General features: G+C 61.0%; 1 protein-coding gene across 5 annotated transcripts; it reads right to left on the bottom strand.

The window, feature by feature from the left end:
* Positions 1-1071: 1071 nt before the first annotated feature.
* LOC138083015 (ficolin-2) lies at positions 1072-10147 on the bottom strand. 5 transcript variants are annotated; one of them, XM_068976579.1, is made up of 9 exons: positions 9990-10147; positions 8478-8591; positions 6119-6181; positions 5650-5685; positions 4588-4620; positions 4066-4193; positions 3470-3599; positions 2460-2594; positions 1072-1465 (listed from the first exon to the last, which is right to left on the bottom strand). In XM_068976579.1, exons 1-9 carry the CDS (start codon positions 10090-10092, stop codon positions 1215-1217), a joined length of 993 nt encoding a protein of 330 aa, XP_068832680.1. In that variant the 5' UTR covers positions 10093-10147; the 3' UTR covers positions 1072-1214. The 5 variants fall into 5 exon arrangements, with proteins under 5 accessions (XP_068832680.1, XP_068832689.1, XP_068832696.1 ...); XM_068976588.1 differs by having other exon boundaries at positions 1072-1462; XM_068976595.1 differs by having other exon boundaries at positions 1072-1462; positions 5650-5676.
* Positions 10148-10768: the final 621 nt, after the last annotated feature.

Genomic DNA, 10768 nt, shown 5'->3' with positions numbered 1-10768 from the left:
TTCCCTCATGCTTTAAGCCCCTGAGGGGTTGGTAATGAGTTGAGGAAGCAGCAGAAAGCTAGCAACCTACATGTGACAAAGGGCGTCCCTGGGAGCCCAGCGGCAAAGGACCTGCCTGCCAGTGCCGGAGCTGCAGGAGGCCCGAGTTCACTCCCTGGGAAGATCCCCAGGAGGAGAGCATGGCAACCCGCTCCAGTATCCTTGCCTGGGAATCCCACGGACAGAGGAGCCTGGCGGGCTACAGTCCATGGGGTCGCAAAGAGCTGGACACAGCAGCACGCGCACACACGTGTCACAAGGGATTTCTGGCCCCGGGCGAGCTTCCTTCCGTTCCCTACGCAGTGCTTTGAGAAACAGAGGGTCTTGAGTGAATGCGGCTGGACCCATCAACCTTTCCCTTCCCACCAGGCCCCTCTGCAGTCTCGGTTAAGAGGCGTCTCCCTGGCCTGAGAGACAGAGAACCCTCCTCCATCTCCCATCAGGCTGTTGCGCTTCGCACACTGAGGTCTGCGATCGTCCAGGGACCAGGGCTTGTGCGGAGTGAGGCTCCTGCCCTTGGGGTTTAGCACGTGGGTGCCCAGCTGCCCTCCCTCTGCTGGGCAGACGCAGCCCTTGTCCCGTGTGGACCTGTGTTTGGCGTTTCAGCAGCTCTCAGGGGAGGCTGGCCCAGAGCACGCACTGCACCGACTGGAAGCGGAAAGCCCCTATTTATAGCAAACGCCCCTCCTTTTAACGAGAGTGTTCCAGTCCCACAGTGACCTGTTTAAAAGCGTGTGATGTTGGGAGTGGGGCGGGAGGAGGCAGGAGCTTTGTGGGGACGGAGGGGACCGCCCTGTCTATTAACGCCGGGAGCTTAAGGCTGCAGCTGGTGCTTGGGGGACACTGGGGATTGCATGTGCCACGGGGGTGGGGGGCTCAAACTGCCCCTGGCTCGGCCGGGCCGGAAGCCCCTGCAGCAGGTCGGCTGTGGCAGAAATGCTCAGAAAAGCTCAAGTTCAGAGACGCAAATGAAAACCGGCAGGAAAAAGTATGTCAGAAAGCAAACTCTTTAAAACCATGATTCTTCTGGTGAGGCTGTGGGGCTCGGAATTCAGACGCCGACAGGAGGGACTACACCCTGTGGGCCTTACAAGCAGAGGGAGAGGGCAGCGGGGGCCACGCGGGGGCCTGGCCGTCACTGGGGACGGAGCAAAGCTCGCGGAGGCTGCGGGCGGCTAGGTGAGTCGCAGCTTCATCTCTGACACCTTGTAGCTGTAGTTGTACCGGCCCCACGACTTCCAGTTGATGCCGTTGGCATAGCTCGTGTGCGGCCCCTTGAGGTAGCGGCCGTTCAGGTTGGAGGAGTGGCAGCTGTGATACCACCAGGCCCCCTGGAACTGCACGGCACAGTTAGAGGAGCTCTCGTCGTTGTCGCGGTCTTTGGTGGAGAAGAAGTGATCTCCGTGGTCCGTCAGGGAATCGCCTGCTTGGGGAGGAGAGCGGGCAGAGTGGGGTGTCGCTGGTCTTAGAGGGAGCCGCCATCGGGGGGCCCTGCCACCCACCCAGCGCACCTCCCTCTAGAGACCCCCAGGGGGCTAAGAGCCCACCTCGGCCGTGGGGCAGAGGGCGCCTCCTGGTTCTGGAACTCGTCACCAGGGCGCGAGACTCCCTCCAGCCTCACCTGTTTCCTCCTGGCTCCCCAGAAGCCCCCAGGACCTTGAGGCCCTCTCTTCCCCAAGCCCGTGCCTCTCTCCTGGGCCCTGCCCCCTCCCACTGGCTTGCCCTGGCCACCCCAGGGGCCCAGCACCACCTCACCAGAGGCCCTGGCTCCAGCTTCAGCCCCGGGCATGCAGCTCCCCTCTGGCCCCCACAGTATCCATGCCCCCCATGCCTGCCTGGCCCTCACCTACACCACGGGTCAAGGGTCCCTGCCCTGTTCCTTCCTTGGTGGCTCAGAGGAGGCCACATGTGTCAAATAGGCGCGTGAAAGCTCCCGTTTGCCATCCCCTCCGGCATCCAGGAGGGGCCTTGCTCTCTGCAACTCTGCTTCAGGACAGTGCAGTAGGTACCTGGCACCATTCCTGAACACGAGTGCACCCTGGAAGCTCCAGGACGAGCCGCAAGAGTCGCCTTCCCACAGTGTGTGACCAGGGGGTCTTTCTGGCAAAGAATATCCCACAGGGTTGGTGTTCTGGAGCCACTTGGGAACAAGGCTCTAAGGCCTCCTGTGAGGTGACTGTCCTCTTCCAGGTGTTAGAGGGACGGGGTCAGTGACCTCAGAGCATCGCAGGCCCCCACGTGACACAGAAACGCAGGCACCTTCTTGTTTGCAATCACAGATGGGGAAGCCGGGCCCCGAGAGTGGAGCCCCCAGCCCAGGGTCTCTCGGGGAGACAGAGCCAGGACCCCCAGCAGCTTCTCTGCTCCCCCAACCCCGAGCTGAAGCCCCGGCCCCCACGGTGGCGCATGCAGACTCTGACCTGCACTGCCCTCCACAAAGGCTCCCAGGACCAGCTTGTACTTCTCAGCTTCATCCCCCATCCTGAATGACTGGTACTTGGCAAATCGGTGGTTGCCTTCGAAGTCCATGAGGTCTACCCGGAGCTCACTGGTTCCTGTTGAAGGAAGGTGTTCAGGTCTCCGCAGAAGGGACCCTCCGCCTCCAGGCAAAGGAGGTGGGAATTTGGGTAAACTCTGGAGGGGTGTCTGGGGACACCCTTGGCAACCGGGGATAACTCAGCGGGGAAGGCGTGAGAGGCTGGTGGATGTGAGGCTCCAGGGAGGGCCCCCTGACTTCCGACAGCTCCCCTTCTGCTACACCAGCCTTGCCCAGAATCCCATGGTTGGTGCTCCTTGAATGGAATGAAGCCTCGCTCTACTGGAAACCCTAAATTCTCCTGCAAGCCGCTGCGGGTGCCAGGGCAGGAAAGCGTATTTGTATTCGTCTCTTTTGCAACAATTTCAGGCCCATGAGTGGACACCTTCAAGGTTGCCCTGAGGTAGTGGAAGAATTTAAAATAGGATTCACAGGTTTACAGTTGAACTCAGGACCACCCTTGAGGCTGATTCTATGAACCAGAGCAGTGGGCTGAGGGGGCCCGTGTCGGGACCCCCACGTGCAGTGACCGGGAGAAGGAGGGAAGGGGCTCTATGGGCCTCAGAGCCCAGTTTCAAGGCAGGACTTGCAGCTGGAAGAGAGAGGAGGGCCACCCCAGTCCAGACGGCCTCCTGCCCTCTTCCTCCTCTCCGGCTCTAAGGTCTGATTGGTCCTGCGGCCAGAAGACATCGTCCCTCCAATAACCGCCCTTCTCCCGATTCTGACCCTCAGAGAGTCTGAGAAGCGTGCCCCCGGCTGGCACAGGCATAGCCTTCCTGCTGTCAGACGGGAGGACGCAGGGGGCGAGGCCTTCTGCTCCACACAGCCCAGGGGTAGGGTCGGGAGCTACGGGGTGCAGCGCCCCCAAGCACAGAGCCCGCGCCGTGGCCCTACCCTGGGCGGTCAGGGCGTGGATGTTGTCATTCCCCAGCCAGAACTCGCCCAGCTGACTGCCGAAGCCCTGCTTGTACGCGATCCAGGTCCGGAAGAAGTCCACAGAGCCATCCGTCCTTCGCTGGAAGACCTGTGCATGGAGGGGGGAGCTGGGAGACAGGTCCTTGCTGCCGTCCCCCCGCGGGGCACCCCACCACCCGTGAGCACAGCACTGGTAGCTCACAGCGCTCCACAGGCTGGGGCCCCGGATGAGGGTCTCATCAGAGACCCCGGGCACCGTCGGGGGAGTACCTACACGTGGCCAGGGAGAACATGGAGACTCAGAGAGGGCAGGCGAGAAGCCCAAAGCCACACGCCTGGAGAGGAGCGGGCGCTTCCGGGCCTCAGCCCACGCCCAGGGCTACGGGCCTCCTTGCCCCTGCCCCGAAACTTCTGCTTCTCCCGACCTCAGTGACAGGACAGGGTCAGCCTGATCCTGGGGCTAGACAGTCTCACAAAGGCCTCTCAAGACTGCTCTCCCACCAGAGGAGCCTCCCGGACATGCCCACCACTGCCCACGGGCCACGTGGCCATCTCTGGGACCCCGGCCAGCTCACAGTCCACCCCCCGCCGTCTGTGACCATGTCACACAGCACGGTCAGGGGCCGGCAGTCGGGCAGGTAGATGGTGTGCCAGCCGCTGAGAAAGTGCCCCCTGGTGAGCAGCTCCTTGCAGGTCCGAGGTCCTGGGAAGGGAAATGGGGGATGGATGCCAGGTCAGGAGCCTGGGCAGGGCAGGGGCAGCGGAGGGGGCAGAGAAGGGGACGCCTGCCTGGGGGAGAGTGGCACCGAGGCCTGGGACAGACGGAGGCCACCCCACCTCCCGGAGCTGTCCCCACCGTGGTCTGGGCATCCTGCCTTCCAAGGAAAGTTATAAGCTCCCCCAGGAGGACCGCTGTGGAAGACACATGTCATTCAGGCAAAAGCTGCCTGTAACTGGGGAGTGAGAGGTATGCAGAGAGTGTTTCTTCTCTGGATGCTAGAACCAGGGTCTGTGCAGCTGGCCTTCTGGTCAACTGCCCCCACGGGAGCAAGTCCTGGCTGAGGTCTGGGGGCCAGGGTTGGCGTGTGCGCAGTCACCTGTGGCACAGGAATGAAGCTGCCCCGGCTCTCCTGTTATGGGAGAGAGGACACGCATGTCACACGTCTGGAAGCAGCCCCATGCCCCTCACCCCCTCTGCTCTGTAAACACGGCACCAACAGTGGAAACCGTTGCCCAGCTCTTCCAGGACCGGCAGCCCCCAGCCCTGGGCAGCTCTTCCAGGACGGACAGCCCCCAGGCCTGGGCAGCGGTTCTGAGGCTCAGCCGTGGGGCCTGCAGGGCCAGGGGTCAGCATTGTCGCTTGGGGAACTGGCTGGGCCACTGTATTGGCCACCTCTCTTGGGCTTTGAGGCTCTCGGCACTGAGGGTCAGCTCCTCTGGGCCCATCACTTTCCACCACCAGTGTCTCCATCAGAGCCTCTGGTCATGCAAAGCCCTGGCGGGTATTCGGGGCGTGCTTGGCCCCGACCAGCGCACTTTGAATTTGTTATCAAAGCATGTGACTGTGTCTTGTGAGAGCTCAGTCATATCCGACTCTTTGCGACCCCACAGACTGTAGCCTGCCAGGGTCCTCTGTCCATGGGGATTCTCCAGGCAAGAACACCGGAGTGGGTTGCCAAGCCTTCCTCTGGGAGAATCGTCCCAACCCTGGGGTTGAACCCACGCCTCTTGCATCCCCTGCACTGGCAGGTGGGCTCTTTGCCGCCAGCACCGCCTGGAAGCCTGTGTTTTGCCTTTTCTTACTTGTAGAAATTTTTAAATAAATGGGCATAAATCAGAAAAAAGAAAAAAAGCGAAACGTCCACAGTCACGCACTAAATCAGTGCTGCCAGCCTCCTGGGGTAAGGCTGGCAGCCGCTGGCTCCTCCAGCCTCCAGCCAGCAGGACCGCCCCTCTGCCCCCACACGTGGGCTGGACGGGCGAGGCCAGGGGCGTGGTCTGAGCTCCTCACCCAGAGGTTCTCCTGGGCCCGGGGCACCTCCTGCGACCCAGGCCACCTCCTGTGACCCAGGCCACCTCCTGTGACCCAGGCCTCGGGGACCACCCCCCCAGCCCCCTGCAAAGCCTGCCGGGTGCCCTTGGGGAGGGGAGGGGCTCACCTTTCTCTCCACGTGCACCCTTCTCCCCTTTGGCTCCTGGGGAGAGACAGGGGGTGCAGAGGATGCCTGTCAGTGGACAGCGACCCTTCACCCTGGAAGCCACCCCAGGCTCAGCTCTCCGGGGGTTGGGGGTGGGCATGAGGCTGAGCCACACACACTCTCCGTGGCTCACACAGCTTTCAGATGCCTGGGTGTTGGTGGGGCGGGTGGGCGGCTGGGGACCTGAGGCCTGGGATCCTTCCCTGGGTCCCAGCAGGCTGCTGGGGACGGAGGAGCCTGGGCCGGTTCACGCACCGCCTCAAGGCTCTCAGGACGCGGGTGGTAAGAGAGGCGTGTGTCTGTCTCCCACCACCCTCCCGCTCTGTCTCGCTCCCATCCCTCTCTCCACCTCCCCGCCCCTCTCGGCCTGACTCTCCATCTCTGTAGACAGGCCCTGGGGTCCTGCTGGGGGGTCGCAGCTGTTCATCACCTGGGCTTCCTTTGGGTCCGGCCGGCCCTGCCTTCCCAGGGACTCCAGGCGAACCGCGTTCTCCTGTAAACCCCAAAGACACACCATTGAGGGAAAGGCCATCTGAGGCACCCTACTTGAGCTCTGTCTGCCCTGAGAAATAAAGTCCTGACCCTCCCGTCCTGGCTCTCAGGGTCGCTGCCACCGGGACCCAGCCCGAGGGTGACAGCTGAGACAGAGGGGACAAAGCGCCCTCGGCCCCCGGTGCAGACAGCCGGCACCCCAGGGTGCCGCTGGCTTCCAGCTCCTGCGGACCTCTGTGTAGCAGGCCCAGGTCCACGTGGCCACACAGAGCTCTGCCGTCTAGTCGGGGGCTGAGGCCAGGAACACGTCCTCACAGACCCTATCACACAGGGGCACCTGGAGACACGAGCCTCGGGCCCAGCTCTCCGTGCTCCACCCTGGATGCAGGGGAGAACGTTAGCAGCTCAGTCATGTTCAACTCTTCAGAACCCCACGGACTGTAGCCCACCAGGCTCCTTGTCCATGGAATTCTCCAGAATACTGGAGTGGGTTGCCATTCCAGGGGTCAAACCCAGGGATCTCATGGATAGCAGGCAGATTCCTTACTGTCTGAACCACCAGCGAAACTCAGATGAGGGGAAGTCAGACAATTACGTATCCCTCCAGGGAGGTTCCGACTCCACCTCCAGAGGGGAAGGGTCAGCAACCTGGAGCCCCAGTTCAGTTCAGTTCAGTCGCTCAGTCGTGTCCTACTTTCTGTGATCTGATGGAGTGCAGCACACCAGGCCTCCCTGTCCATCACCAACTCCCGGGACTTGCTCAAACCCATGTCCATTGAGTCGGTGATACCATCCAGCCATCTCATCCTCTGTCGTCCCCTTCTCCTCCTGCCTTCAATCTTTCTCAGCATCAGGGTCTTTTCCAATGAGTCAACTCTAGGCATGAGGTGGCCACAGTATTGGAGCTTCAACTTCAGCATCAGTCCTTGCAATGAACACTCAGGACTGATTTCCTTTAGGATGGACTGGTTTGACTCCTCACAGTCCAAGGGACTCTCAAGAGTCTTCTCCAACACCACAGTTCAGAAGCATCAGTTCTTTGGCTCAACCTTCCTTATGGTCCAACTCTCACATTCGTACATGACTACTGGAAAAAACCATAGCTTTGACTAGACAGGTCTTTGTCAGCAAAGTGATATCTCTGCTTTTTAATATGCTGTCTAGGTTTGTCATAGTTTTTCTTCCAAGGAGTAAGCGTCTTTTAATTTCATGGCTGCAATCACCGTCTGCGGTGATTTTGGAGCCAAGAAATAACGAAGCCCAGGTCTGCATTGCTAATGCAGGAGGCTAGAACCACCGAGGGCCCCTTCCCCTCCTCCCAGGCACTGATGAGAGGGTCGAGAGAGGCTGCCCCAGGCTCAGCAAAGGGAAGGGCAGGGGTCTACCAACAGGCTCATAGCTCTGGGGAGTGGGGTGTGGGGGTGGGACAGAGGGGTAGAGCCGCTTTCGCTTGGGGCCAAGTAAACACACCCCTTGGCGGGCAGCAGACCAGACGTGCCCTCCTCCCAGGGTCCCCCAGCAGAACCCCGTCTTGGAGCCTGTTATAGGGGTGCAAACCTTGTAAGAGGGGGTCGCCACGTGGGCAGATGTGTGGAGTGCTGGGGGCCCTCACACTGGGGGGAGACCCAGCTCCTCCCTCCCTGGCGATGCTTGGCTGCTCGGAGCCCCGGGCTTCTCCTCTGAGGAGCAGGGAGGGAAACCTGGGGCCCCGGTTTCCAGGTGAGTACACCGGGCACTTGAGGTGCAGAGCGGCTGCCAATGGTCACGGTAAAGCCAGTCCTGATTGAGGGCCCGGAAGTGCATGCTCCATGAGAAGACACCCAGACGTGAGCTGAGAAGAGCTGAGACCAGCGTCCTCCGCCTGGGACGGCAGTTCCAGGGGGCGCCGGGGTCACCTCTGGGCAGAACCCGTGACCCAAACTTCCCAACTGAGATGCCCCACGGGGCACGGCCCTGCTCAGGCTCCAGTCTGAGAAGAGCCGGTGATCGTGGCCCCGTCCCCACCTGGAGTTCACACCTTTCAGTCCACCAGCCCTGTCCCTACCGGGGGCACGCACCCTTCAGTCCACCGGCCCTGTCCCTACCGGGGGCATGCACCCTTCAGTCCACCAGCCCCGTCCCCGCCCAGGGCACGCACCCTTCAGTCCACCTGCCCTGTCCCTACCGGGGTCATGCACCTTTCAGTACACCAGCCCCGTCCCCGTCTAGGGCACGCACCCTTCAGTCCACCGGCCCTGTCCCTACCGGGGCCACGCACCCTTCAGTCCACCAGCCCTGTCCCTACCGGGGGCACGTACCCTTCAGTCCACCGGCGCCCGCCTCTCCCTTGGGCCCTGGGGCTCCGGGCAGCCCTGGGCAGCCTCGGAGGATGGACAGCTTGTCGGAGCCCTCCAGACCCACCAGCTTCACCTCTGCAGAGAAGCACGGAGTTGGGGTCAGGGCGCTCGTCGCAGGGCCGACGACAGGCCACCCGAGCCGGGAGTGTCTGCTGCAAGGCGACCTGGTCCCTCGGCTCCGGCCGTTGTCTCTGGTCTCAGATGAAGGGTCAGCCTGGCAGCGAGCTTCCTGCCTCTGGCGGGCACTGGTCAGGTGGGGAGGCCGTGCCTGGGCATGGAATCCACCCTGCCCAATTCCCAGCCACCCCCTCCATGCTGTGTGTCTTTGGGCAAGTCACTCAACCCCTCTGAGTTCTGGGCATCCAAATGGGGACAAAAATAACGCTGTGGGGACGATCAGATCGGATAACGCAGATGCTCAGAATCGCGGTGCACTTCACGGCATTTTAAAAGAGCCTCGTAGACAGTGGATGCTTCCACTACATGATAACAATAAATATTTATAAGACTTGGGGAGCTGGGGACAGCGTAACATTTTCAACCCCAGACCTCAGACTTGTGACCACAGAGCTCCTGAATTGGAAGGGGTCCCTGTAGGTCCCCCCAGAGAGAAGATGCATTTGATCTAAGAAGACAGAGCAAATTCCAGTAGAACAGGGACCAGGGGGTCATTTCCTTCTCGGCAAAAAAGAAAAAAAAAGAAAAATTAGTTTTGTTGATTTGAAAACTAAAACATCCTCACGAGAGACAACTTAGAGTGTGTGGGAGTCAGCCAGGCGCAGACGCTGCATACACGGGGGCTGCTGCTTTGGAGTCTGTCTCCACCAGAGATGCGCTCAGGGGGACGAGTTTATGCTTCCCCCACAAACACATCCTCAGCTCACGGAGAGGCTGGTCTGTCCTTGGGGAAACCTCTTTCCAGGCATGGGCCAGCCCCCTGCACAGATTGTCCACTTCCTCCTGCCTCTTTGCTTACACCCACAGGAGGTGCCAGAGGATGGCAAAGGGCGTTTCCTTCCCTCTGGACCTCACCAGGCTGCCCACTGAATTGGGCTCACTTCCACCCACCCTTACACCTCGAATCTGCTGAGTCACACTCTGGCGTGAAAGCCAAAAATCTGCAGTAACAAACCCCAAGGGAGCGTGGGAGCCCTGGGATTAGAGAACCTTTCTGCAAAGTCCAGGAGAAGACAGGAAGCAGGGGACGCTGTCCTTGGCTGTAGAGCCAAGACCCGACTGGCCGCTCCGTGGAGCAAATCTGAGGCTTGAGAGGGGGCAGACCCGGATTAAATTCCCAGTCCTCCCACATGGCCTTGGGCCGTTCGTTGTCTCCTAGTCTGAGGATGAAGCTGAGCTGCAGCGGAGCTGCTGAGTCTTCAGAAGGTGCAGATAGAGGGTTTCACCCTGGATGCTACCTGTGGTCAGTGAGTGGGGAGCTCCAGCGTTCAGGGGCCGGAAACAGGTCCCTCTCACCTGGACAGGTGTCTGCAGCCTGGGCGGCGAGGGTCCCGAAGCACAGGCTCACGAGGAGCAGGCCAGCGGGCCCCAGGGCCCCGGCCGATCCTCCCAGCTCCATGCCCTGCGGTCCGTGCCTGAGCTCTTGCGGGCAGTGGAAGCCAGCCCTTGCCTGGGCTGGCGGTTTCTCCACTGCAGATGGACGCCCACTTCCTCCCGCCTCTTTGCTTACACCCACAGGAGGTGTCAGAGGATGGCAAAGGGCGTTTCCTTCCCTCTGGGCCTCACCAGGCTGCCCACTGAATCGGGCTCACTTCCGCTGGTAGAATACCCTGTTCCCGGTTGAGAGAGCTCCCAGGACCCCTGTGTTGGAAGGGGTCTGCCTTCTTTGTGGCTTAAGGAAAGTTCCATCCCCAGACCCCCTCCTTATCACCCAGCTCCGCCCAGGCAACACACCGAGGCTTTGACTGGGGTATGAGGAGGAGTAAGACCCCTCCCTCTCTCACCTGATTTCCAGAAAGTTCTGGTGACTGAGCACCTAACACAGGGGAAGAGAAAAAAAAAATCCTGAGCGCTTCTTAGGCGCCAAATGCTACTCACACCAGCCCCATTGGGAAGACACTATGATCTGAATTTCACAGGGGGGAACCTGAAGCTGCTCTGCTGGTGGGAGCCAGACATCTCCCCGAGTCTGTCTGAGGCTCCGAGGACCACCGGGTCTGGTCTTGACACCTGAAGGTGAGGCTGTGTCTTGCCCCGCAGATCCCAGAGGCTGTCCTCCGCACCGGTACTATGAT

This window comes from Capricornis sumatraensis, chromosome 1, assembly GCF_032405125.1.
Source record: "Capricornis sumatraensis isolate serow.1 chromosome 1, serow.2, whole genome shotgun sequence".
Classification (NCBI taxonomy): Eukaryota; Metazoa; Chordata; class Mammalia; order Artiodactyla; family Bovidae; genus Capricornis; species Capricornis sumatraensis.
Note: the sequence above shows the minus strand (reverse complement) of the source record. Positions and strands in the feature narration are given on the sequence as shown.

Coding starts and splice junctions, on each gene's coding strand:
- LOC138083015 (XM_068976579.1), bottom strand. CDS start 10,092: ATGGAGCTGGGAGGATCGGCCGGGGCCCTGGGGCCCGCTGGCCTGCTC. Junction 6,182..8,477: donor GGGCGCCGGTGGACTGAAGG/GTACGTGCCCCC, acceptor TGGGGTTTACAG/GAGAACGCGGTTCGCCTGGA. Junction 3,600..4,065: donor CAGACGGCGGGGGGTGGACT/GTGAGCTGGCCG, acceptor CTCCATGCACAG/GTCTTCCAGCGAAGGACGGA.